At 49.7% G+C, this 23,352-nt stretch overlaps 1 protein-coding gene across 1 annotated transcript in view; it reads right to left on the reverse strand.

Moving 5' to 3' along the window:
• LOC119465002 (arylsulfatase B-like) overlaps nt 1-23,352 on the reverse strand; it is a 76,737-nt gene that overhangs the window by 14,609 nt on the left and 38,776 nt on the right. Inside the window, exon 6 of the mRNA XM_037725849.2 lies at nt 21,333-21,459. Within this exon, the coding sequence (XP_037581777.2) occupies nt 21,333-21,459 (127 nt within the window). The remainder of the gene's footprint in view (nt 1-21,332; nt 21,460-23,352) is intronic.

Raw genomic sequence — 23,352 nt, forward strand, 5'->3', positions numbered from 1 at the left:
TTTATCCCCAATATCAGAAAAGAAAGCTTCAATTCACGGTTTTATGAAATGTAAAAATATTCTCGAAACATAGCGAAAATACCAATAACACGGTTATTAAATTATACATATATCGCTTTTTTTTCAAAGCCGCATAACTATTGAATATGCATAACACAGGTTACACGTTTAAGTGAACCGGTGAGCCGTTCAAATGAACCAGTTCAATTCAGTGAGCTGAGCCGTTCCGAGCCGCTCACTGGAGTGAGCCGTTTTGCCCATCTCTACTGTGGAGGTCGCGTGCTGGGCTGTGATAGTGTAAACATAACAATTGCCCATAGCCTGATTGAGAGCGCTTGACGCTGGCGTCTCAACAGCGTGCTGGCGACGTATGCAGAAAAAGCACGTCAACACGCGCTAGCAAAATGGCTCCAAAGCGTGCACTCAGTGTCGAGGACACCCAAGCCCGAAAGAAGCGTCGCGCGGAACAGCAGCGTCTTCGCTACGCAGCGAAACGTGGTGCAGACCGCGAATGTATGCTGCTGGCTCGAAGGCGTGAGGAAAGGCAGCGACGCGTGGTGACCGTGAAGTACAACGAGCGTCGTGAGCACCACGACCAGAAACGATAACCAGAACAATAATTATCGTCAATCAAAGCAAACAGCATACAAAGCTTCGCTTACGTCGATTCCCACAGTGCGTGGGATCCGCATTTTTACAGCAAAGCTGTCAAGGGCTCACCTTTGGATCGTCGCGTCCGGCAATAGAAAAAAACTCTCATTGGCCGCATGCTGTATGTGCGAGTGAAAAACGGGCGAAAGGCGAGGGACGCGCCCTTTCACAGGGAGCGAACACACAGTGGAGAGCAAACGCGCCTTCCCAATGCAAGGGGAGTGGTGTGCGAGGAGGGCAACGAGGCACTCTAGACTGTGCGTGCCCGCTCTCCCACTGTGGGGCATGCGCGCAGCCCTGCCGGCCTCTGCCGCCGACTTTCTCTGGGCTCTCGCCCGCCTCTCCCCCAACAGTGCCCACAACGTTAGGGGAGAGGAGGTCATCTACGATTCCACGATCGGCTAGGGGCACCATGCCTTAATGTTAGTATGCAACGTTTACTGAATAAAAAAATTTGCGTAGCTTGCACTAATGGCGCAAGGCTAAAGAAATCGCGGAGCTGATCGGCACCTAGCACTACCAAGTCATCCCCAGCATTTCACGGAATTTATTGATTATTTGTCGATTATCTGTTAGCTATTGATTGGCTATCGATTGTCTATCGCAAGGTGTTGGCCACCTATTTGGGCTAGGCTTAAGCACCTTCGCTAGTTCACGTGGGTATGTGCCATTACCCTTGGACCCTTTCTGCACAGCCGCCAGGATCGGCCCACATTTTCTGTTCGCTCTGCACGGACTGACGTTCAGCTTAAACAGCTCCGCTGTTAAAACAAAAGGCGTTTTCGCAATGCGAACAAGGCAATGACCATGCAACAATGGTCTACGTATACGAGTACTCTGTCTGTGCAAAACTGCTATCGTTCTTGCAAAATATACGTTTTTGGAAGTACACTCCCATATCTTCTTCAAGATAACCCCCGAAAATTTTGGTGTGTGTTCAGTGGCAAGATGTCATCTGCCCTTAAGTTTTGTGACACAGATGGTAAATCTATTCGTAACGAGGATTGCTGCAGGATACTCAGTGACGTATTTGCTTTATAATTTTCACGTGCCAATTTTACATCTATTGAATGCACGGTCGTTGAACGCCTGATTGAAAATTTACAGTTATCTGCTGCGGCTGTTGTTGAGGCTATACATTCAAAGTGTTTGAAGAACACCAAGTTTTACTCGGCCATAATAATTGCAGCACTCTTTACGCAGTACTGCCATTGCAGGACTGCACTTTACATAAGTGACTGGAAGGAGGGGAAGGTGATTCCCTTTGCAAACATCAGGTAACTCGCACGCACCCGTTCATTACAGACATTTATTTATTTATTTATTTATTCATTTATTTATTTATTTATTTATTTATTTATTTATTTATTTATTTATTTATTTATTTATTTATTTATTACTTAATACTGCGGTCTAGTTAGACCATAGCAGAGTGGTGCAGTTTGTAGGAAGCATACATTTGGGAAAAAAAGAACAAACAATAACAAGTCAGTATTAGAAGGACACGGCACATTTAAAATAAACGCTCTTCAAAGGACACCAAAGATTTTTGGGTTACAGCTTCGTTGGAGAGGTTATTCCAATCGTTTATTGCACTAGGAAAAAAAAAGGATATTTGAAAGAATTGACTCTTTGTTTTCAAGGCATAATTGCTTGCGAATGTCGGTTTCTAGTTGCGTATCCTGTAGATGGAGTCAATATATGTTATGTGTTAATTCTGTAATAACCATTTACCAATTAATAAAGGAACTTGAGTCTACAAGCCCTGTTTGTATCAGTAACTGGTGGGAAAATATTATTTTTTATTATTTCACTAATAGAGCTGCGACCATATGAGTTGTAAATGAATCTTAGAGCCTTTTTCTGTATTCTTTCTAATTTTTCAATGTTGGATTTAGTGAAAGGGTCCCAAATTACTACGGCATACTCTAATGTAGGACGGATAATGGATTTGTAGGCAAGAATGCGCACCTGAGGGGTAGCTAACTTGAGCCCAAAAAGAACAATTTCCTTAAGGCATTGGCTGCAACATTATCTATGTGTGTATTTCAGGAAAGTTTGTTAGTAACCAGCAATCCTAAGTATTTATATTGCTCAACCTCAGAAAGTACTTGATCAGAAGTAGAATAATTGAAGAGCAAGGGTCTCTTATTGTGAGTGATTCGCATGAAAACAGTTTTTTCAAAATTGATGTGCATTTGCCACTGCTCACACCACAAAATAATCTTCGCAAGATCGTCATTTCACTCCACCTGATCACGCACAGAACTTACTAATTTATACAGAACGCAATCATCAGCATACAACCTAATATTCGTAGAAATGCCTTTAACAATGTCATTTATGAATGCAAGAAAAAGCGCAGGCCCGAGAACGGACCCCTGGGGAATGCCAGAATCAATTGTCACCCCCTGGAGGAAACCCTATTGAACGCCACATATTGGAATCAATTTGAAAGATAGGCTCTGATCCAATTTAATATCTCGTTGTTTTTGATTATGTAGCTTAATTTATACATTCATTTTTTGTGCGACACTTTATCAAAAGCTTTTTTAAAATCCATGAAGATTACGTCCACCTGCTTCCCTTTATTTAAAGCCTCTGCAAAGCCATGTATAATGCTAACTAATTGGGTAGTGGTAGAATATCCCCGCCGAAAACCACGTTGAGCGTTTGTCAATATGTTATGCTCATCAAAAAAATTGGCTATGTGTTTATGTACTATATGTTCTAGAATTTTGCAAGCTGTTGACGTTAAGGATATCGGACGGTAATTTGTAATACACTTTTTTATCTCCATATTTATGAATGGGCTTGATTCGGGCTGTTCTCCAGTCGTCCGGTACGACACCCTCCCTCAATGACCTCGTGAACAGTACATGAAGAAACTTAGAGCACCATTCCGCATACTGCTTCAAAAAAGCGTTTGGTACTCCATCAGGTCCTGGGGACTTTTTAACATTGAACTTTAACAATAAATTAAGGATACCCTCTTCCTAAATTTCTATATCTGGCATCTGGGGTACTGATGCACTGAATTCTGGCAGACATCCGTTGTATTCGGTAAAAACACTTTTGAAACATCCATTGAAAGCGGAAACAATTACCTTTTCGTCGCTTTCACATGTTACATCTATGATAAATGTCTCACTAGGATTGGAATGGTATGTTATAGTTCTCCAAAAATTTCCGGGAGAAGTTCTTATAAAGCGGGAACAGTTTCGCCAAAATATTTTTCTTTATTTTTTGCAGTTTGTATTTTTAACTGTTCTGATACCTCGTCTATGGTTCTTTTAATTTCATGACAGTTTGGTTTTAAGGACCTTCGCTTTTTTAATCTTTTAAGTTTGCGCTTCAAATGGTAGTGTCTCGAGTAACCCAACGATTTTTGTGCACATATTTCTTAGTTATTTTTGGTATAAAGCGCTCTATACAGTCTTGTATAATTTGCTTAAAAAGAATCCAAAGATCGTTCACACTACAGGTATTATTTTGAAACCGGTTACATAGAAAGCTCAACTCATCAATGACAGAATCATTGTCTGCGCGAGCAAAGTTGGGAAACGTTTACTTTCATTATGGTGACGTAATAACGAGCCTTTTAAGTTAATTCAACAGCAAGGTGGTCCGAGATGCCATTCATTACTTGAACCATAATATCATTGGTTATATTACCGCTTACAAAGAATAAATCCCGCACTGACTGTGTTTTCTCGTAGGCTCACGGACAACCTGTAGGAGATCAAAATCATAGGCAATGTCGAGTGCTTCGGATTCAGGAGATATGGAGCATTGGGTCGTGAAGTTAACCCAGTTAATGTTCGGCAAGTTAAAGTCCCTAGCAAGGATAAGCCTATCATCACTTTTAACGGGACATTGCATATAAGACTTTAATTGTTAATATTCCCAACAAGTGCAACCTGAAAGCTTCTTGAGAATGTCATATATTCAACCTCATGTCTTTTCTTTAATGTAACGATGTTGTTCCTCATGCTAGCATGCTTGCTGTGCACGCTTCACGCCATGCTTGTTAATTTGGTTAGGAAAGGAATTTTAACAGCAGTCTATACCGCCGATAAAAATAATACACGTATTAATACTTACAGATGTATAACTTGCAATCGCAATCAAGGGTTTGGAACATTTAATGGTGTAACATTACGATTGTCAAAGTGGAAAAAGCAGGTGTGGGAAGCGCGCGAAGCCGGTCATGCGGTGGATGTATATATATATATATATATATAAAGTATAACAAGACAACAAACAATGTCACCAAGTACAACATAGGGGAAGTTACTTGTACTTAGTAATTGAATGAAAGAAATCATAATTAATGGCAATGAAAATGGATGAAACAACAACTGACCGCAGGTGGGGAATGATCCCACGTCTTCGTATTACGTGTGCGATGCTCCTACCATTGAGCTACCGCGGCGCCGATTTCCCAACGTCTTTCTGGGGCATTTATGTTTTACAACTAGAACTGACCACGGGAGGGTTAGCCAGCGCCACCACTCACAAACCTAGGCGGCGGATGTGGAACATCCTTTCTGCCGCAGGGGTCACATGTACGTGATCTTTTTGGATGAAGGTAACTGGTCAATAAACCCACATATGCTACCTGAAGGCAACATAGTTGCCGGATTCGAGCCCTCTTTTTGTAATGAACGAGAAGAAGGAGAACCGAGGGGCCCGATTTTCATTAAGAAGCCAACAAGCAATCACACCAAGAACAACATTGGGGAAATTACTTGTACTTAGTAAGTGAATTTACGAAATGATAAATTAATGCAAATGAAGCATACAACTATATATATATATATATATATATATATATATATATATATATATATTGTGGGCATTTATCAGTCACTTCTTCGTTGGCTGCACATGCTCATCATCATATCGGCTTCTTCGTCTTCATCACTTGTGGGGAATCGTCTTGAGACTGACCTGTGCCTTGAGTGCGATCGGTCCGCCGCGTCTTCGCGGCGTATTAAAGGTCGTGTTAACGCTACGTCGCAAGTGGTGGAGGTTGCTCCTCGGTCCTCCGTCTCTGTTCGCCCGCTCTACCTCCTGGAGCTACGCTCAGGTCGCCGTTTGTGCCAGCTGTCCGCCAACATGCCGTAGGACGAGCACTCTGGCACTTCTAAGTTAACAATCTCGGCTCCGCCTGCTGCAGCCTCTCCACCTTGTATCGTCAGTGGGCCCCAGCGCGACACCCCCATCTGTTCGCTGGCTTTCGTGGTGAAGATGTGGAGGGCCTTGACAACTACGACCGGGTGAGTTCTGCTAACCACTGGGACGAGGTGATGAAGCTACGCCATGTCTCCTTCTATCTCACGGGCGTAGCGAAGACTTGGTTTTTTAACCACGAGGTCGACCTCACCGACTGGAGTAGTTTCAAACAGCAGCTCCGACAAGTTTTTGGTACTCCGGCTGTTCGTTCCGCCATCGCGAAGAAGACACTTGACACTCGCAAACAACAACTCGGCGAGTTATATACCTCGTATATAGAGGATGTCCTCGCTCTCTGTCGACGCGTCAACGCTCCCATGGCCGAATCAGACACCACATACTCAAAGGCATTGGGCCTCTCGCCTTCAATGCGTTGGCCATCAAGGTACCGGATACCGTCGCTGACATTATAGCTACGTGCCAGCGCCTCGACGAACTCAAATCTGTCCGATTGCCACCCCCGTACACCCCTGACAACAACCCTACCACCGATCCCTCGTTACGCTCAATGGTCCGCGCAATCATACGAGAAGAGCTGCAGTCTCTTGGCTTCTCGGCAGGACCCATTCCTGCCCACGCCCCCAGTACCACATTGCGTGACGTTGTCAAGGAGGAGTTGGCGTTTATGGCGGGTACTGCGTATACGGACCCTCTAGTCCCTAGGCCCGCACCAACGTACGCGCAGGTAACCGCAGTTACCCTAGCCCTCGTGCCATCGATGCCTCCTAAACCAACGCAGACGCACTTGGCTTCGATGTCTACCAGCACACCTAACCAACCTTACTTTCCGCCATGGCGTCCAACCCGACCTATATGTTACTACTGTGGATATCGTGGCCACATCGCACGTTTCTGTCACAAGCGGCAGCAAGACGAGCGTCGCGGATTTGACACCTACGAACGGGACGACTTTTCTGCTGGGGCCTCTTTTCAACGCCGTCCTTATGCGCCGCGTTCCGGCCGCTCTACATTGCCACCTGCAACGTCCGCGCCGGCTCCTAGCTACCGTCCTGCCAGACGCCGCTCGCCGTCACCCCTTCGTCGCCATAAGTCGCCACTTCGACCAGCTTCTCCATTCGCCGATCGTCGCCCGGAAAACTAAATTATGCAGCTTTTGGAGGAAAAGCTGCATTGCTCGACAGGACAGAAATTTCTCCAGCGCGTCCGCATAATATGCTATCTGTTTTCGTTGAAGGAGTGCACGTGGAAGCTTTAATAGACACTGGTGCTAGTTTGTCAATTATTCACCGTCATTTGTGTTCGCGCCTCAGGAAAGTTACCACTCCTTATGATGGACCTACACTACTCCTTGCTCAAGAGAACGCCATTCGACCTGCCGCCACGTGCACTGTTCGTGTGTACATTGATAGAATTCTGCATTATATACAATTCGCAGTTCTAAGTTCGTGTACCCAGCAGCTGATATTAGGATGGGATTTTCTTTCCACGGCGTCCGCTTCCATCTGCTGTCGGAAACGTGTTCTCCACATGACCGACACTGCCGATTCACTTCACACGCACCGCTTCGCTTGCTTGCTGCAGAAGACACCGAGCTACTTCCTTACCGTCAGAGAATTGTTGCAATCGCGTCGGATGTCATTGACCATGGTGACGTGTTCGTACAACCCTCTGCGCACTGTCTCATAAGAGGGATAGCCTTTGCGTCAGAGCTGGTCCGGTTTGAGAATGGCTCCGCATTCGTCTGCGCTACCAACCCGACATCCTAAAAACTTCTGATCCCTAAGGGCACTACGTTGGCTTGCGTCACTAAATCCGAGCATCTCTCTGTTGTTTCTGTTGAAGCGGCTTCCTCTGAAGCTCCTTCTCTTGGACATTCCGCATCTCTCTCTGCCCTTGAAGCTGCCATCAGTTCCGACCTGACCCCTTCACAGTCACAACAGTTGCTTGCTTTGCTGAAAACGTATGAAGCTTCATTTGACGCGCATGCCTCTTCATTGGGACAGACTTCCGTTATAACGCATCGGATAGAGACAGATGGCGGGTCCATTGTTCGCCGTCGACCATAGCGCGTCTCTCTTGCCGAGCGGAAAGTCATTGAAGAAAACGTCGACGACATGCTGCAACGGAAGATAATACGCCCCTCCGCTAGTCCTTGGTCATCCCCCGTCGTTCTAGTTCGGAGAAAAGACGGCTCTGTGTGGTTTTGCGTCGATTACCGGGCACTCAACAAGATCACGCGTAAGGATGTATACCCTATGCCTCGCATAGACGATGCCTTGAATTCACTGCAGAATGCCGAGTACTTCTCGAGTATTGATTTGCGTTCACGCTACTGGCAAATACCTATGCATGAGGACAATAAAGAAAAAAAAATCAGCGTTTTCAACACCAGATGGCCTATACGAGTTCAATGTAATGCCATTCGGCCTCTGCAATGCACCCGCAACATTTGCACGCATGATTGACACCGTTCTGCGTGGCCTCAAGTGGAAGACTTGCCTGTGCTATGTGGACGACATTGTTGTTTTCTCTTCCACCTTCTCTGAACACCTGCAACGCCTGGCCGAAGTTCTCACGTGCCTTGCCAACGCTGGCCTACAGCTGAACACGAAAAAGTGCTGCTTTGCCAGCAAGACAATTAAGGTCTTGGATTACATTGTGAGCAAGGACGGCATTCGTCCAGATCCCGATGAGGTTTCAGCGGTTCTTCACTTCCCTCGCCCCGAAAGGGTCAAAGATTTGCGCAGTTTCCTTGGCCTCGCTTCTTATTTTCGCCGCTTTATACGTGACTTCGCCTCAATAGCTGCACCGTTGCACAAATACTCGGTTCTGGTGTTGCCTTTGAGTGGTCACCCGAATGCGAATCAGCGTTTACCCATCTGAAAAACGCCCTCACATCTGAACCAGTACTTCGCCATTTCGATGAAACCGCATCCACACTCCTGCATACGTCGCAATATATATATATATATATATATATATATATATATATATATATATATATATATATATTGTACCGGAGCACATCGGCACCAGCTCTGTGCCAGCGAGTGTGTGGAAGAAGACGTTGACGATCGTGTGGTTCGCGCAGGTCGGTTTTCAACGAGCCAGCTTGTTTAACCGCTTCATCTAGTCTACCTGCCAAATACTCTTATTGCATTTGGTGGAGGTGCTGGGTAGTCCCCTTCAGCGTCCTGGAACTCCGCAGCCGTACGCTACCATCTGCCTTCACGATGACCGAGGACGCCGGCCCCTCGCGAGCTTCTCCCGCTCCCACACCTGTCGTGTGCTCTGGGGTGCTTCGTATGCGTGATCCTCCAGTCTTCAGTGGCACTGACGATCACGACGTGGAAGACTGGCTGGCCGAGTATGAACGTGTTAGTGCAAACAACAAGTGGGATGACCGCGACAAGCTGACTCACGCCATCTTTTATTTTACCGGCGTGGCCCACCTGTGGTTCAAGAACCATGAAGCTGATTTTACCACCTGGTCAGCTTTCAAAGAGACCCTCGTTTCGTTTTTCGGCCGGCCAGCGGTGCGCAAGCTTCGCGCTGAACACAGCCTCCGCGGACGATCTCAACAAATTGGTGAGACCTTCACCAGCTACATTGAGGATGTCATCGGCCTCTGTAGGCGGGCGAATGCGTCCATGTCGGAACCTGACAGAATCAAACACATAATGAAAGGCATCGACGATGACGCCTTTCATATGCTCGTGGCCAAAAACCCACAAAGCGTTACTGAAGTTATTGAACTTTGCCAAAGTTTTGACGAGCTGCGTAAACAGCGCATCTCCACACGTCGCCCTGGAATGCAAACGGCTGACGTTTCAGATTTGGCTCCCAGCACCGCTAGTATTGATTACACCTCGTTGCTGCCTCAAATTCAGCAATACGTACGCGAGGAAGTGGCACGTCAGCTCTCTCTTGTGGCATCGGTCACTGAGCCTCTCCCCCCACTGGACCAGTCGCTTCGCCGGGTTATTCAGACGCAAGTTGCTGAAGCCCTACCGTCCCCCGCTTCACCGCCGCAAGTTACGGCTCCGTTAACTTACGCTGAGGCCCTTACACGATCTCATGCCCAGCCGACGCCAGTCCCATCCAGCCCAGCCACCAACTTCTACACGCCGCCAAGTCCGGTACGGCCGGTTTACGTACCTATCTCGCATCCAAGGCCACCTTTCAACCCCTGGCGCACTCCGGACAACCGGCCGGTGTGCTACGCTTGCGGTATTCCGGGACATGTTGCGCGCTTCTGTCGCCGCCGCGGACTCTATTTTCGCGATGGCGCTCCCAACCTTAGTCATGTCCCTCAACAAGCTACGCACCGTCTTACATCTGACGCCACGGACTCGTATTCACGTCGCCCCGCCTTCAGTTCACGCCGATCTCCTTCTCCCCGCCGCCGCTCCCTTTCCCCCATGGTTCGCCGTTCCAACCATGCCCAGGAGGAAAACTAACAGCCGCAGTTCCTGAGGCAAGAACTGCGCCGTCGTCGAAATTTGCAAGGCCTCTTCTTTCGCCGCCTAACGAGATTGTAGTGTTTATAGACGGTGTCGCGACGCACGCTCTTGTCGACACAGGAGCAGCTGTTTGTGTGATTAGTGAGATTCTCTGCCGCAAACTGAACAAAGTGACGACTCCGCTTTTTGATATTTCGCTACGCACAGCGAGCTCGCAGCACGTGAAGCCTTCGGCCACCTGCACCGCTCGTGTTATAATTCAAGATGCGCTCTACATCGTCGAATTTGTCGTCCTTTCTCATGCATCGCATGCCGTTATCCTGGGCTGGGACTTCCTTTCCGCGCATCATGCAGTTGTCGACTGCGCTCGTGCACAACTCGCCTTGTCTCCGTTCTGTACCGCAACCGTCGATGACCGTCGCCCGTCTGCTAAAGTGGTTGTCGCTGCTGACGTCGTCATCCCTGCTTTCTCTGTCGCCTTAGTGTCCGTCACCTGTGACGCTGTCCCCAATTCAACTGCACTTTTTGTACCGTCTGAGAAATGTGCGCGTCGCCGGGACGTTGTCCTACCGTTCGCAGTCGTCACACTTGATGATGATTCCAGTGCAGTTTACGCGTGCAATCCGTTTCCCTGCCCTTCAACTCTATTACGTGGCGAATCTGTTGGGCGTCTCGACACTTTTGATGCCATCTTTCCGTTTGATGCGCCTTGCGATACGACCCCACTGCCTATCGATGCCGTCACTTCTGCCGCCGCTCCCGCCCCACCCGACCACGACGTCTTGTTGCGCAGCGTCGATAACGCGCTCCCGCAAGCTCAGCGCAATCAGCTCGTTCAACTCCTTGACCGTTTTCGGACCTCTTTCGACATGGGCCGACCTTGTTTGGGGCGCACGTCAGCGGTTGTTCACCATATTGACACCGGTCACCATGCTCCACTGCGTCAGCGTCCCTACCGAGTGTCACACACCGAGCGCAGCGTCATCAGTGAACAAGTCGATGACATGCTGCAACGTGGCGTGATCCAGCAGTCACACAGTCCGTGGGCATCTCCGGTCGTCCTGGTACGGAAAAAGGACGGCTCAATCAGATTTTGCGTGGATTACCGCCGACTGAACAAGATCACACGTAAGGATGTTTATCCTCTACCACGAATAGACGATGCTCTAGATTGTCTACAAGGTGCCGAATTTTTTTCTTCCCTGGATCTTCGCTCTGGATACTGGCAAGTGCCGATGGCTGAAGCGGACCGTCCAAAAACGGCTTTTGTGACCCCTGACGGGTTATACGAATTTAATGTGATGCCCTTCGGCCTGTGTAATGCGCCTGCAACTTTCGAGAGGATGATGGACACTATCCTCCGGGGACTTAAGTGGCGTACCTGTCTTTGCTACTTAGACGACATAGTTGTCTTCTCTCCCAATTTTGAATCTCATCTCGATCGCCTCGAGCAAGTTCTTGAGTGTCTCACGGCCGCTGGTTTGCAATTAAACTTGAAAAAATGCCATTTTGGTGCCAGACAGCTTACGATTCTCGGCCACGTCGTTTCACAAGAGGGAATCCTACCAGACCCTGCCAAACTGCGAGCCGTTGCTGAGTTTCCCAAGCCAACCACTCTTAAAGAGCTCCGTAGCTTCATCGGCTTGTGCTCTTATTTTCGGCGTTTCATCCGTAATTTCGCCTCTATTATCGCCCCCTTGACTCAGCTACTTGCCAGCAGCGCTGACCTCTCGGCATGGAATCCCGATTGCGACGAGTCATTTACTACGCTCCGCCGGCTCCTTACGTCCCCTCCAGTACTGCGCCACTTCGATCCCAATGCGCCTACTGAAGTTCCCACGGACGCTAGCGGTGTCGGTCTTGGTGCCATCCTCGCCCAACGCAAAGACGGCTATGACGAGTATGTCGTTGCATACGCCAGCCGTACCCTAACAAAGGCAGAGTCGAACTATTCTGTAACGGAAAAGGAATGCTTGGCAATTATTTGGGCAATCAGCAAATTCCGTACTTACCTTTACGGACGCCAGTTTGACGTTGTGACTGACCACCATGCCTTATGCTGGTTGTCATCTATGAAAGACCCCACTGGCCGCCTCGCACGTTGGGCTTTACGCCTTCAAGAGTATGACATACGTGTCATTTATCGCTCGGGACGCAAGCATTCAGACGCCGATGCCCTATCCCGTTCTCCGCTGCCTCCTGACCTACTTTGCTTACGAACTTCCACCTGCGATTCGTCGTCCCTCAGCATCACCGACATGCCGGCCGAGCAACGCAAGGATCCCTGGATCGCTTCTCTGCTTGACGTTCTCTCTCACCGTTCACTTGAATCTGTTTCACGCACCATTCGTCGTCAAGCGCATCACTTTGTCGTTCGTGACGGCTTGTTGTACCGGCGCAATTACCTAACCGATGGCCGCAGGTGGCTGCTTGTTATCCCCCGTCATCTGCGCTCGGACATATGCACCGCCTACCACGACGATCCTCAATGCGGCCACGTTGGCGTATTCAAGACCTACTCCCGCTTACGCCTGAGGTATTACTGGCGCGGCATGTATCGATACATTCGCCAGTACGTGCGATCATGCCTTTCGTGCCAACGCCGCAAGACTCCCCCTCATAGCACCGCTGGTCCTCTACAACCTTTACCGTGCCCTACACGACCATTTGACCGTGTTGGCATTGATCTTTACGGTCCCCTCCCCAACACTCCTGCAGGCAACCGGTGGATCATTGTCGCCGTCGACCATCTCACACGGTACGCTGAAACATCTGCGCTGCCAGCTGCCACCGCGATAGACGTCGCTCGCTTCCTTCTTCGCCGCCTCATTTTGCGACACGGTGCGCCCCGTGAATTATTAAGCGATCGTGGCCGCGTCTTTCTCTCAAACGCTATTGAGGCACTGCTCCAAGAATGCCGCATCGTTCACCGCACCACCTCTGCGTACCATCCTCAAACAAACGGCATGACGGAGCGTTTCAACCGTACCCTTGGAGATATGCTTGCGATGTACGTGTCCGATGATCACTCCAATTGGGACCAGGTGCTCCCCTTCGTCACGTACGCCTATAACTCTGCGCCACAAGCTACCACCGGCTTCTCCCCTTTCTTTCTTCTATATGGACGTGAACCATCATGTTCAATGGACACCATTCTCCCCTACCGACCCGATGTCTCTGAAGCCACGCCCGTTTCCGAAGCGGCTGCTTATGCTGAAGAGTGTCGTCAACTGGCTCGCTCGTTTACCGCGCAAGACCAATGTCGCCAAAAATCTCGCCATGACGAATCTGCATCTAGCGCCCACTATTCCCCGGGAATGCTAGTTTGGCTCTGGGTCCCATCCACTACTCCCGGCCTTTCGACCAAGCTTCTCTCGAATTACCACGGTCCCTACCGAGTAGTAGAGCAAACATCTCCCGTCAACTACATCATCGAGCCGCTCGAGCCATCTTCCGACCACCGCTGCCGAGGGCGTGAAACAGTTCACGTCACTCGGCTGAAACCGTTCTACGACCCTCCTGTACTGTCATTCCCCTAAGTCGCCAGGTTGGCTCCTTTCTGCGCGGGGAGTGATTGTACCGGAGCACATCGGCACCAGCTCTGTGCCAGCGAGTGTGTGGAAGAAGACGTTGACGATCGTGTGGTTCGCGCAGGTCGGTTTTCAACGAGCCAGCTTGTTTAACCGCTTCATCTAGTCTACCTGCCAAATACTCTTATTGCAATATATATATATATATATATATATATATATATATATATATTGCGAGACAGCTGTTAGCTGCAGAGAAACTCGAAGCCGAAGAGGAGCAAGGGATCGAGAGCACCTCCACCACTTGCGAGACAGCTGTTCAACCTCGACGGTTTATTAGGCAGGCCGCGCGCTGAAGAGAATGACGCTGGCCATGATTATGAGTATATACAGATGAAGAAGATGAAGGGGTAATATAATGCTCACAATATATATATATATATATATATATATATATATATTGTGAGCGCATTTTGCGCATATCGTCGTCGTCATCTGTACAAACGACTCATCATCTTGTGTGAGCGCTATTTGTGCATATCATCGTCGTCATCTGTACATACGACTCATCATCATCTTTTGTCTCGTGCGGTGCTTCGTCTCTGACTCGGGCGACTACTCGGAAATAAAGGCATCGCATCGGTCAACGTCTCACAAGTGGTGGAGGTGCTTCGATTCCCACGTCCTCTTACTTTCCCGATTCCCCTGGAGCTCCGGTCCCGTCGTCGTTTGCTCTCGCCTACCAGGGTGATGGCAGAAACCAACCCTTCCACCAGTGCTGCTACCACCTCTGCTCAGCCAGCTGGGCCTACTGGACGGTGAACACCACACACCGTGATCCTCCCGTCTTTGCCGGCCTCCGCGGCGACGACGTGGACGATTGGCTCGATCACTACAACAGAACCAGCTACGCCAACCATTGGGACGACACGCACAAATTGCGGTATGTCTCCTTTTACCTAACCGAAGTTGCGAAGACGCGGTTTTTTAACCACGAAAGTGACTTTTCGGACTGGCCATCGTTCACCCAGCAATTTCGCCAGATATTCGGCATGTCGTCTGGACGCTCCGAAATCACGAAACAGAGGCTGGCAACGCGCGTACAAGAACAGGAGGAGTCCTATACATCCTACATTGAGGACGTCCTCGCTCTCTGCCGCCGCGCACAGAGTGACATGGCGGAAGCTGATCGCGTTCGCCACATACTGAAGGGCATCAACACAGTCGCCTTTAATGCTCTCGTCATGCAGAGCCCAAACTGCGTTGGTGATATTATCACAGCATGCCAACGTCTAGACACGCTGCAGTCTATTCGCCTGCCACGCGCCTCTTGCGACCATCGTCTCAACGGTGATGCTGAGTTGCGAGCGCTGATACGCACTCTCATCAGGGAGGAACTTCACGGACACCTTTCCGGACCTGCGACGCTTGCGACCGTTCACCCCGCTCCTACTGGTCTGCGTGACATCATCAAGGACGAACTGGCGTCGATGACAAACGCCCCAATGGAAAAGTCTACTGGACCATTTCGTCCGCCAAGTTATGCCGAAATTGCCTCCCGGCCTCCCTCGACCGTTCAGTCTCCACCTGCCGAAGCTTACCGCGACCCCCTAGCTTCGCTGGCAGCGAATACTCCTGCACAGCCGTACTACTGTCCGTGGCGGTCGTCGCGCCCGGTTTGTTTCTACTGCGGTATTCGCGGCCACATTTCTCGCTACTGCCGTCGGCGTCAGCAGGATGAAAGGCGGGGCGGGGCTATGCTACCTTTGAGCGAGACAGCGCACCTAGGTTTGATTACTACGTTCCCGGGCGTCACCCAGGTGAAAGACGAGGCTACGCCAACTTTGAGTGAGACAGGACACCAAGGTTAGATTCGTATGTTCCCGGACCGTGCACAACCTCCTCTGGTCGCTCTCCTTCACCTTCCCAGGACATGGCTCGAGCATCCCGTTCACCCCGGCGTCGCTCTCTTTCACCTTACCGCAGTTCCTCATCGCCCTTGCGCGCTGCTTCCCATGTTGTGGACACCCGCTCGGAAAACTAGAGGCTGCAGTTTTTGGAGGAGAAACTGCATCGTGTCGGACTGTCCCAATTCCTCCTGCCCGCCCCGCCAATTTGCTCTCGGTTTGTGTGGAAGGTGTTTCCGTCGACGCCCTGGTAGATACTGGAGCCGCTATTTCTGTTATACATCGTGAACTGTGCTTTCGTCTGCGAAAAGTGCAAACGCCGTATGTTGGTCCGGTCCTATGTGGTGCCAATGACGTTCCCATCTTTCCTACCCGACAGTGCACAGCTCGCGTTCTGATAGACGGTATTCGTCATCATGTGCAACTTGCGGTGCTTTCGACGTGCGCTCATCAGATTATATTAGGATGGGACTTCCTGTCCGCTGCTTCTGCACTAATTTCGTGCGGCGACCCAAGGATTCACATCAGCGACACCGAGACTTATCCAGTTTTCGATTCCCCGTGTCCCAACCTTATTGCAGCAGCGGATTTTCTTATCCCACCAGACGAAAAACGCATTCTTACCGTTGGGTCAACAGACATTGTCGACGGAGACGCAGTGGTTGTACCTTCTCAGCGTTGCATTTCTCGAGGACTCGCGATCGCTTCTTGCTTGGTCCGGTTCTCGAGTGGCTCTGCCAGCCTCACAGCCTTTAATACGACTCCTGAGCCACTACTACTGCCGAAAGGGTCTACTGTTGCCAAGCTCGCCGACGCTGCGCCGGTATGTGTCGTCAGTGTTTCGCCTCCCACATCTTCCGCGCATTGTACGCCCGCAGAAGGCCACACGAGTGCTATTAAGGCCACCTTGAGTGCAGATCTCAATCCGGCCCAGACCAATGCACTCCTCGCCATTTTAATGAAGCTTGTTTTGACTTTTCTTCGCGAGGCCTGGGTCAGACCACTGTAACTACTCATCGAATTAAAACAGACGGCTCTCGCATCATTCGCCGTCACCCGTACCGTGTGTCACCTTCGGAGCGAAAAGTTATAGAAGAACAAGTGAACGACATGCTTACACGCAACATTATAAGGCCTTCAGCAAGCCCTTGGTCTTCCCCTGTAGTGCTTGTTAAAAAAAAGGATGGTTCTGTGCGCTTTTGCATCGATTATAGGGCGCTAAACAAAATTACCCGTAAGGATGTTTATCCAACGCCTCGTATTCACGATGCTTTGGATACCTTACAAGGTGCCGAGTATTTCTCGAGCCTCGCATTGCGCTCCGGATATTGGCAGATTCCCATGCATGAGCCAGATAAAGAAAAGACTGCGTTTGCTACACCTGATGGCCTTTTCGAATTTAAGGTGATGCCTTTTAGACTGTGCAATGCACCAGCTACGTTTGAACGTATGATAGATACAGTAGTCCGTGGCTTAAAATGGAAGACCTGCCTTTGTTACTTGGACGACATTGTCATCTTTTCGTCGAGTTTCTCCCAGCACCTACAACGTCTAGACCAAGTTCTCGCGTGTCTAGCAAAAGCTGGTTTCCAACTCAATATTAAAAAGTGTCGCTTTGTAAGCCGAAGCATTAAAGTATTGGGCCACGTCATCAGTAAGCATGGCATCCAGCCTGATCCCGATAAAATCGCTGCAGTACTGCAATTTCCGCCACCAACCGCACTTAAAGAACTCCGCAGCTTTCTAGGACTGGCGTCCTACTTCCGCCGCTTTGTCCGTGACTTCGCCACCATCGCCGCTCCTTTACACAAACTTCTGACTTCGAGCGCGTCCTTTGTGTGGTCGAACGACTGTGAAGCCACCTTCAAGACCCTCAAACAAGTTCTCACGTCAGGGTCCATGCTCCGTTTTTTCGATGCAACGGCCCCGACTATTCTAGACGCTGATGCCAGTGGGCATGGAATTGGCGCTGTCCTACTGCAGCGGAATCAGAAGTCGGAAGAGCAAGTCATGGCTTATGCAAGTCGTGCTTTTTGTCCTGGTGAGCGCAACTACACGATTACAGAACAGTAATGCCTCGCCATCGTGTGGTCAATACAAAAATTTTGTCCCTATCTCTACGGCCGCCATTTCACAGTTGTGACCGACCATCATGCTCTCTGTTGGTTGTCCCTGAAAAACTTGTCTGGACGCCTCGACCGTTGGGTACTGCGCTTACAGGAATATGACTGTCACGTATAGGTCCGGCAAACAACATCAAGATGCCGACGCTTTGTCGCGCTTCCCGCTGTACCCAAATGCCCATGCTTCACCTTCGGTATGCACGTCACCATTTAGCCACACGTCTCAGTACACGCCCAGTAGCCCGGGACACTCAGTTGCCTCAGTTGACTTTCTCCCATCTACTGACCTCGTCTCACTCCAACGTACTGACCCATACTGCCGTACGCTGATCGACCGACTTACTGGCTTGGCACGACCCCCCAACAGTCGCTTAAGACGACAACTTTCTCGTTTTAAGCTTCAAGGTGGAGCGTTATTTCGATCAATCTACCATTCTTCCGGTAACCGATGGGTACCAGTCATACCTCGCTCACTTCAACTCCAAGTATTAGAAGCATTTCACGACGACGCGACGGCTGGCCAGTTGCATGGGCTTTCATAAGACCTACGACCGCATCAAAACGCGTTGTTTCTGGCCGGGCCTTTCCACCTCTGTCGCCAAATACGTTGGATCCTGCGCGTCATGCCAGCACAGAAAACGCTCCACATCCCTTCCAGCCGGTCCTCTGCAGCCTCTACCATGCCCGTCCACCCTCTTCGAAATTGTTGGCATAGACTTGTACGGGCCCCTCCCACTCACGCCCGCTGGTCACCGGTGGATCGTTACCGCAGTGGATCATCTAACGCGGTACGTTGAGACAGCTGCTCTTCGCCCTGGTACTGCCTCAGAAGTTGCCGAGTTTTTCGTGCACGGTATCGTTTTGCGCCACGGCGCACATCGTGTCCTCCTGAGTGACCGTGGCAAGACGTTCCTATCACATGTCCTACGTGAAGTCCTCCAGGCCTCGGACACCATCCATAAGACCACATCATCGTACCATGCGCAAAAAAATGGTCTTACGGAGCGTTTTCATCGAACTTTGTCTGACATGATGTCAATGTATGTTCGACCCGATCACACCAACTGGAACACCATCCTACCTTTTCTGACGTTTGCGTATAATACTGCCGTCCAACGTGCAACCAATTACAGTCCCTTCTTCCTTGTGTACTGTCGTGCGCCGTCTGTCGTCTTGGGCACTACACTCCTTTCAGCACCTGCTGCTCCATCCGCGTCTCTTCCTGAAGAATTTGCCGTTCGCAACTCCCGGTGCCGTGAAATTGCCCGCGCCAACACCGTTACCATTCAGGACAAAAGGAAAATTCGCTATGATGCGACACGTCGCGTTGCTTCGTTCCGCCCAGGCGACGAAGTTCTTTTGTGGACACCTGTTCGCGCACCGGGGCTCTGTGAAAGATTTCTCCACAGATATCTCGGCCCCTACACCGTTTTGCAACGAACTTCGGCCGTTAACTACCGCGTCACTCCTGTCGGCTCAGCTACTGACCGCCGCCGCCGCACTACGGAAATCGTTCACGTATCTCGCCTGAAACCCTACATGCGCTGTACCTACCCTTTCTAGCTTGTGGTCTTGATGACCGCTTTCCTGAAGGGGGGGGGGGGAAGTTAGTGTGAGCGCATTTTGCGCATATCGTCGTCGTCATCTGTACAAACGACTCATCATCGTGTGTGAGCGCTATTTGTGCATATCGTCGTCGTCATGTGTACATACGACTCATCATCATCTTTTGCCTCGTGCAGTGCTTCGTCTCTGACTCGGGCAACTGCTCGGAAATAAAGGCATCGCATCGGTCAACGTCTCACAATATATATATATATATATATATATATATATATATATATAGTGTAACTGACGGTGATCTGCTCCGTCAGCTGCACTTCGCTTCTCGTCGAGGCATGTCGTGTGACGAGTGAGCTCCTGAACATGATATTGCAATGTGGTGAACGCGGTGTAAATCATGGATACGGGACCTCAAGGAGGGGCGACGTATTGCTAACGAATTTCTCTCGAATTTACTGCTAAATCCTCACTGAATTTTAAACTTGGTAACGCTCACTAAATTTCAATTAAATTTTCCGTATTCAATTACAAGTTACCAGCTACTTCATTGACGAAATAAGCTGTAAGGGTCGACAAAGCTTTGAACACTTAATTTTGGCGGTAACTGAGAGTAGAACGCCCAAGATCATTCCACCCAGCAACCCCTCGGATGCGCATGTTACGACAGGCGAACTGTTTTCTCATCATCATGTTGGCCAACGAATTGAACCACCGCTGTCATGGCTCGAGAGCGATGGCTACTTCTGACGCTGATGCCAGGAACCTACGGACGATCTTTTCAGCATATCACTGGCCCTACTCATAGCGCCTTATTTGTGTCCCAGTAACAAGGAAGCGCTGCGCTTCATAGTGGATTCGAGCTTATTTTCAGTGCTGCTGCAGACGTTTCTCTCTCTTTCTCTCTCTCACACACACACACACACACACACACAAACACAAACCCACACAAACACACACACACACACACACACATACAAAGAAAAAAATAAGCAGTGTCTAGGCGCGGAGTCTTGCGAAGCTATCGCGCGCGCTGGTATGGGGTTGCTAGGCAACGCAGTGACGTCATAGCTCGGCGAGGCTTTGCGGCTCGCGGCACAAATTACGGCCTGCTTGAATAGCTCCGCTGTTAAAACGAGATGAGAAGGGCGACGAAAATATTATTTAAAAGCAGCTGTACGTGAAGATAAACAACATGAGAACGGATGCAGAGAACGCACTGAAAGAGCCGGGCAAGATCATTCTGTCTACCGTGTGATAAAATGTTGGAGTAGAGTTATCTAAAAATAATCGATTACGTTTTAGTAATTGCTCATTTATCTTTCTGGGGTAAAATTTGGCCGCTGTTACTAACTGCATATTTCAAAGTAATTGTAATCGGCTACGCTTTTTAACGTGAACAGGTCCCACACACACAAACACACGCTCGCACGAGCCCCTACGCTTATGCACACACGCGCACAAATACACGACAAAAGAGAATAAAGATATCCTAGGAAGTCACAGCAACATGTAACTCGAAAATGAATAGCCACCAAAGTCATCATCACTGCTTCACCTCTCTTGGTTACGTTTGAAGTGAGCCAACAGCAGTGAAACAGGAGTGGGAGATATCACACAGCGCGTAAATTTCGTCAACGGGTCAAGAATGTTTATATAGAAGCAGAAAAAAGATCAGAATGCTCTCCACGTTATATAATGCGTGGCCTGCCCCTTAAGTAAATTGCAGTATCTTGCTCGTTTCTTGCTCCGTATAGGTAAGAGTCCAGGGCTGGGCTGCCATCTTCTTTTGGGTACTATCAATGCTGAGGTTCAAGCTGTTAAAGAACGACACTTATCTGAGTGCCCTCAAGTAATGTTTGCGAGCCTTCTTTGATTTACGTCAGAATGAAAGCTCACCGGCGTGCATGCGTCGCCCCATGTCTCGGATGTGGTTGAACTTCTTCACGTGTTCAGCCGGTGCCTCGAGTGGGTGGTAGGAGTTGCCCACGTGAACCGCTTGGTGAGAGATGTACAGTAGCAGTGGCTGCATGAGAAATTGCATGAATGCGAACCGTCTGGTTTTAGAGGCACGCCTTAGTGGCCGCAAACGTCGCGTTTCGACTGCATGACCTGTACGGCATCTTCGGCCTTTGGGAAATTTCCACACGAAAAGAACGAGACCCCTTGTATCACAATTTCCGGTTGGAGTTACCTACAAATGGCTGGGAAAAAAAGTCGCAGTTTTGCTCGGAAGGCGAAGCTTTGATTGCTATGACAATTTAATAGACAGGTATACGAACTATTAAGGATATTATCGTCACCAGCGGTATAAACTGCTGTTAACATTCGCTTACTAACTAAATTAACAAACATGGTGTGACGCGTGCACAGGCAACATCTCACTCGATGACCGCGCACAGTGGATATCAGGATGCTGACGTGATGAAGAACAACCGCAGCGGCAAACGAATAGCCTTTCGGGCTACCCCTCGCTTCATCGCCAACTAGGCGCGCAAGAGCACAGCATACACGAAACGATCAGCTATCTTCGGTTGCCTAAACCTTGCCCCCACAGAAGGTTACGTCCAAGATAGGGCACACTCGTCCGCTCTCAGCTGCGCCATGAGGAGTCGCGACCGGAGTAGAAGGGATCAAGTGCGGTGACAGAAAAGCATACAACACGCAGACGCTTCGCTACCTGGGTTCCTGCACCTGCCGAATGTTTCAGACCACGTGATGTTGACTTCCAGTATATAAGCAAGCAAGCGCCGACCGACAGCATTCAAAGCGGATCGGGCAGCCACATAGGGACGACTGCTAAGCGTTTATTCTGTACTGCAGGTTGGAATTTTTGTTGCGATAGCAATTATGTGGGCACTCAAAGCGGATTTCTGCCGTCGTTGTCGCCGTCGCCGTAAGCTTCCGTATAGAGTCCAACAGCGATGAAATCGTCACTGCGCGCTGTATGCTGTAAGTGCGAGGGAAATCGCGCGAGGGGCACCCGCTTTCACGGGGAGCGAACGCACGACAGAGAGGAAACGCGACTTCTTCCGTCGCCCCAAAGGTCGTGGGGGGACGGGAGGAAGAGATAGGAGGCGACGCTTAGCTGCTGCACCAAATGCGTATTTATATAAAAAAATGTCACAGTTTCGGCCTAAGGGCGAAGCAATGAATGCAATAGCAACACAGCAATGTCATACGAAGGTGAGCGGCTTTGGTAGCAATATGAATTGTAGTAAACATGAGCTGATTAAGTAAGCAGGTGTGTTGCGGCGTAGTAGACCGACATGAAGAGAGACTCGATGACCACGAGAGGGCACGTGTGAAACGGTGGTGTTGATGAAAAGCGCTTCTCGTGGGCAGCGCGTGCGAAGGGACACACCTGTAGCGCTGCACTGCCGATCCGGGCAGCATTGCATGTGTAGCGTGCGTTGGAAAATGTCGCCCGACTAGTACTAACTGAATGAACAAGCGTGGTGTGAGCACGCACAAACAAACACGAATAGATCACGCTGAATGACTGCAGACAACGACTGTCAAAACGCTGGCAGCAAGCATACGCCGCGCAGCGGGCGAAGGTACGTGCGGTCTATCGCTTCAACGGAAACTGAGCGGCGAATGCACGGCGCATAAAGGTCAGAGCCGTGTGGAGATAAGCGACGATGCGGACGAGCGACGAGCGCGGTTGTTGGCAGAGTAGAAGTGCGCCCCCCCCCCCCCCCCCCGCTTTCTCCGGCGCTGGCTTCCTGCTTCCTTGCTTGCGCGTGGGAGATGAGTGCGTTCGCTCTCCGTGATAGCGCGCGTCCCCGCACGCTTCCGCTCGGGCATACGGCGCGCGGCGAAGATTTTATCTATACGGAACCTCACGGCGACGGCGACAACAACGGCGACGGCAGAAATCCGGTTGAAGTGTCCATATAATTGCTATCGCAATAAA

Source organism: Dermacentor silvarum, chromosome 9, assembly GCF_013339745.2.
Source record: "Dermacentor silvarum isolate Dsil-2018 chromosome 9, BIME_Dsil_1.4, whole genome shotgun sequence".
Taxonomy (NCBI): Eukaryota; Metazoa; Arthropoda; class Arachnida; order Ixodida; family Ixodidae; genus Dermacentor; species Dermacentor silvarum.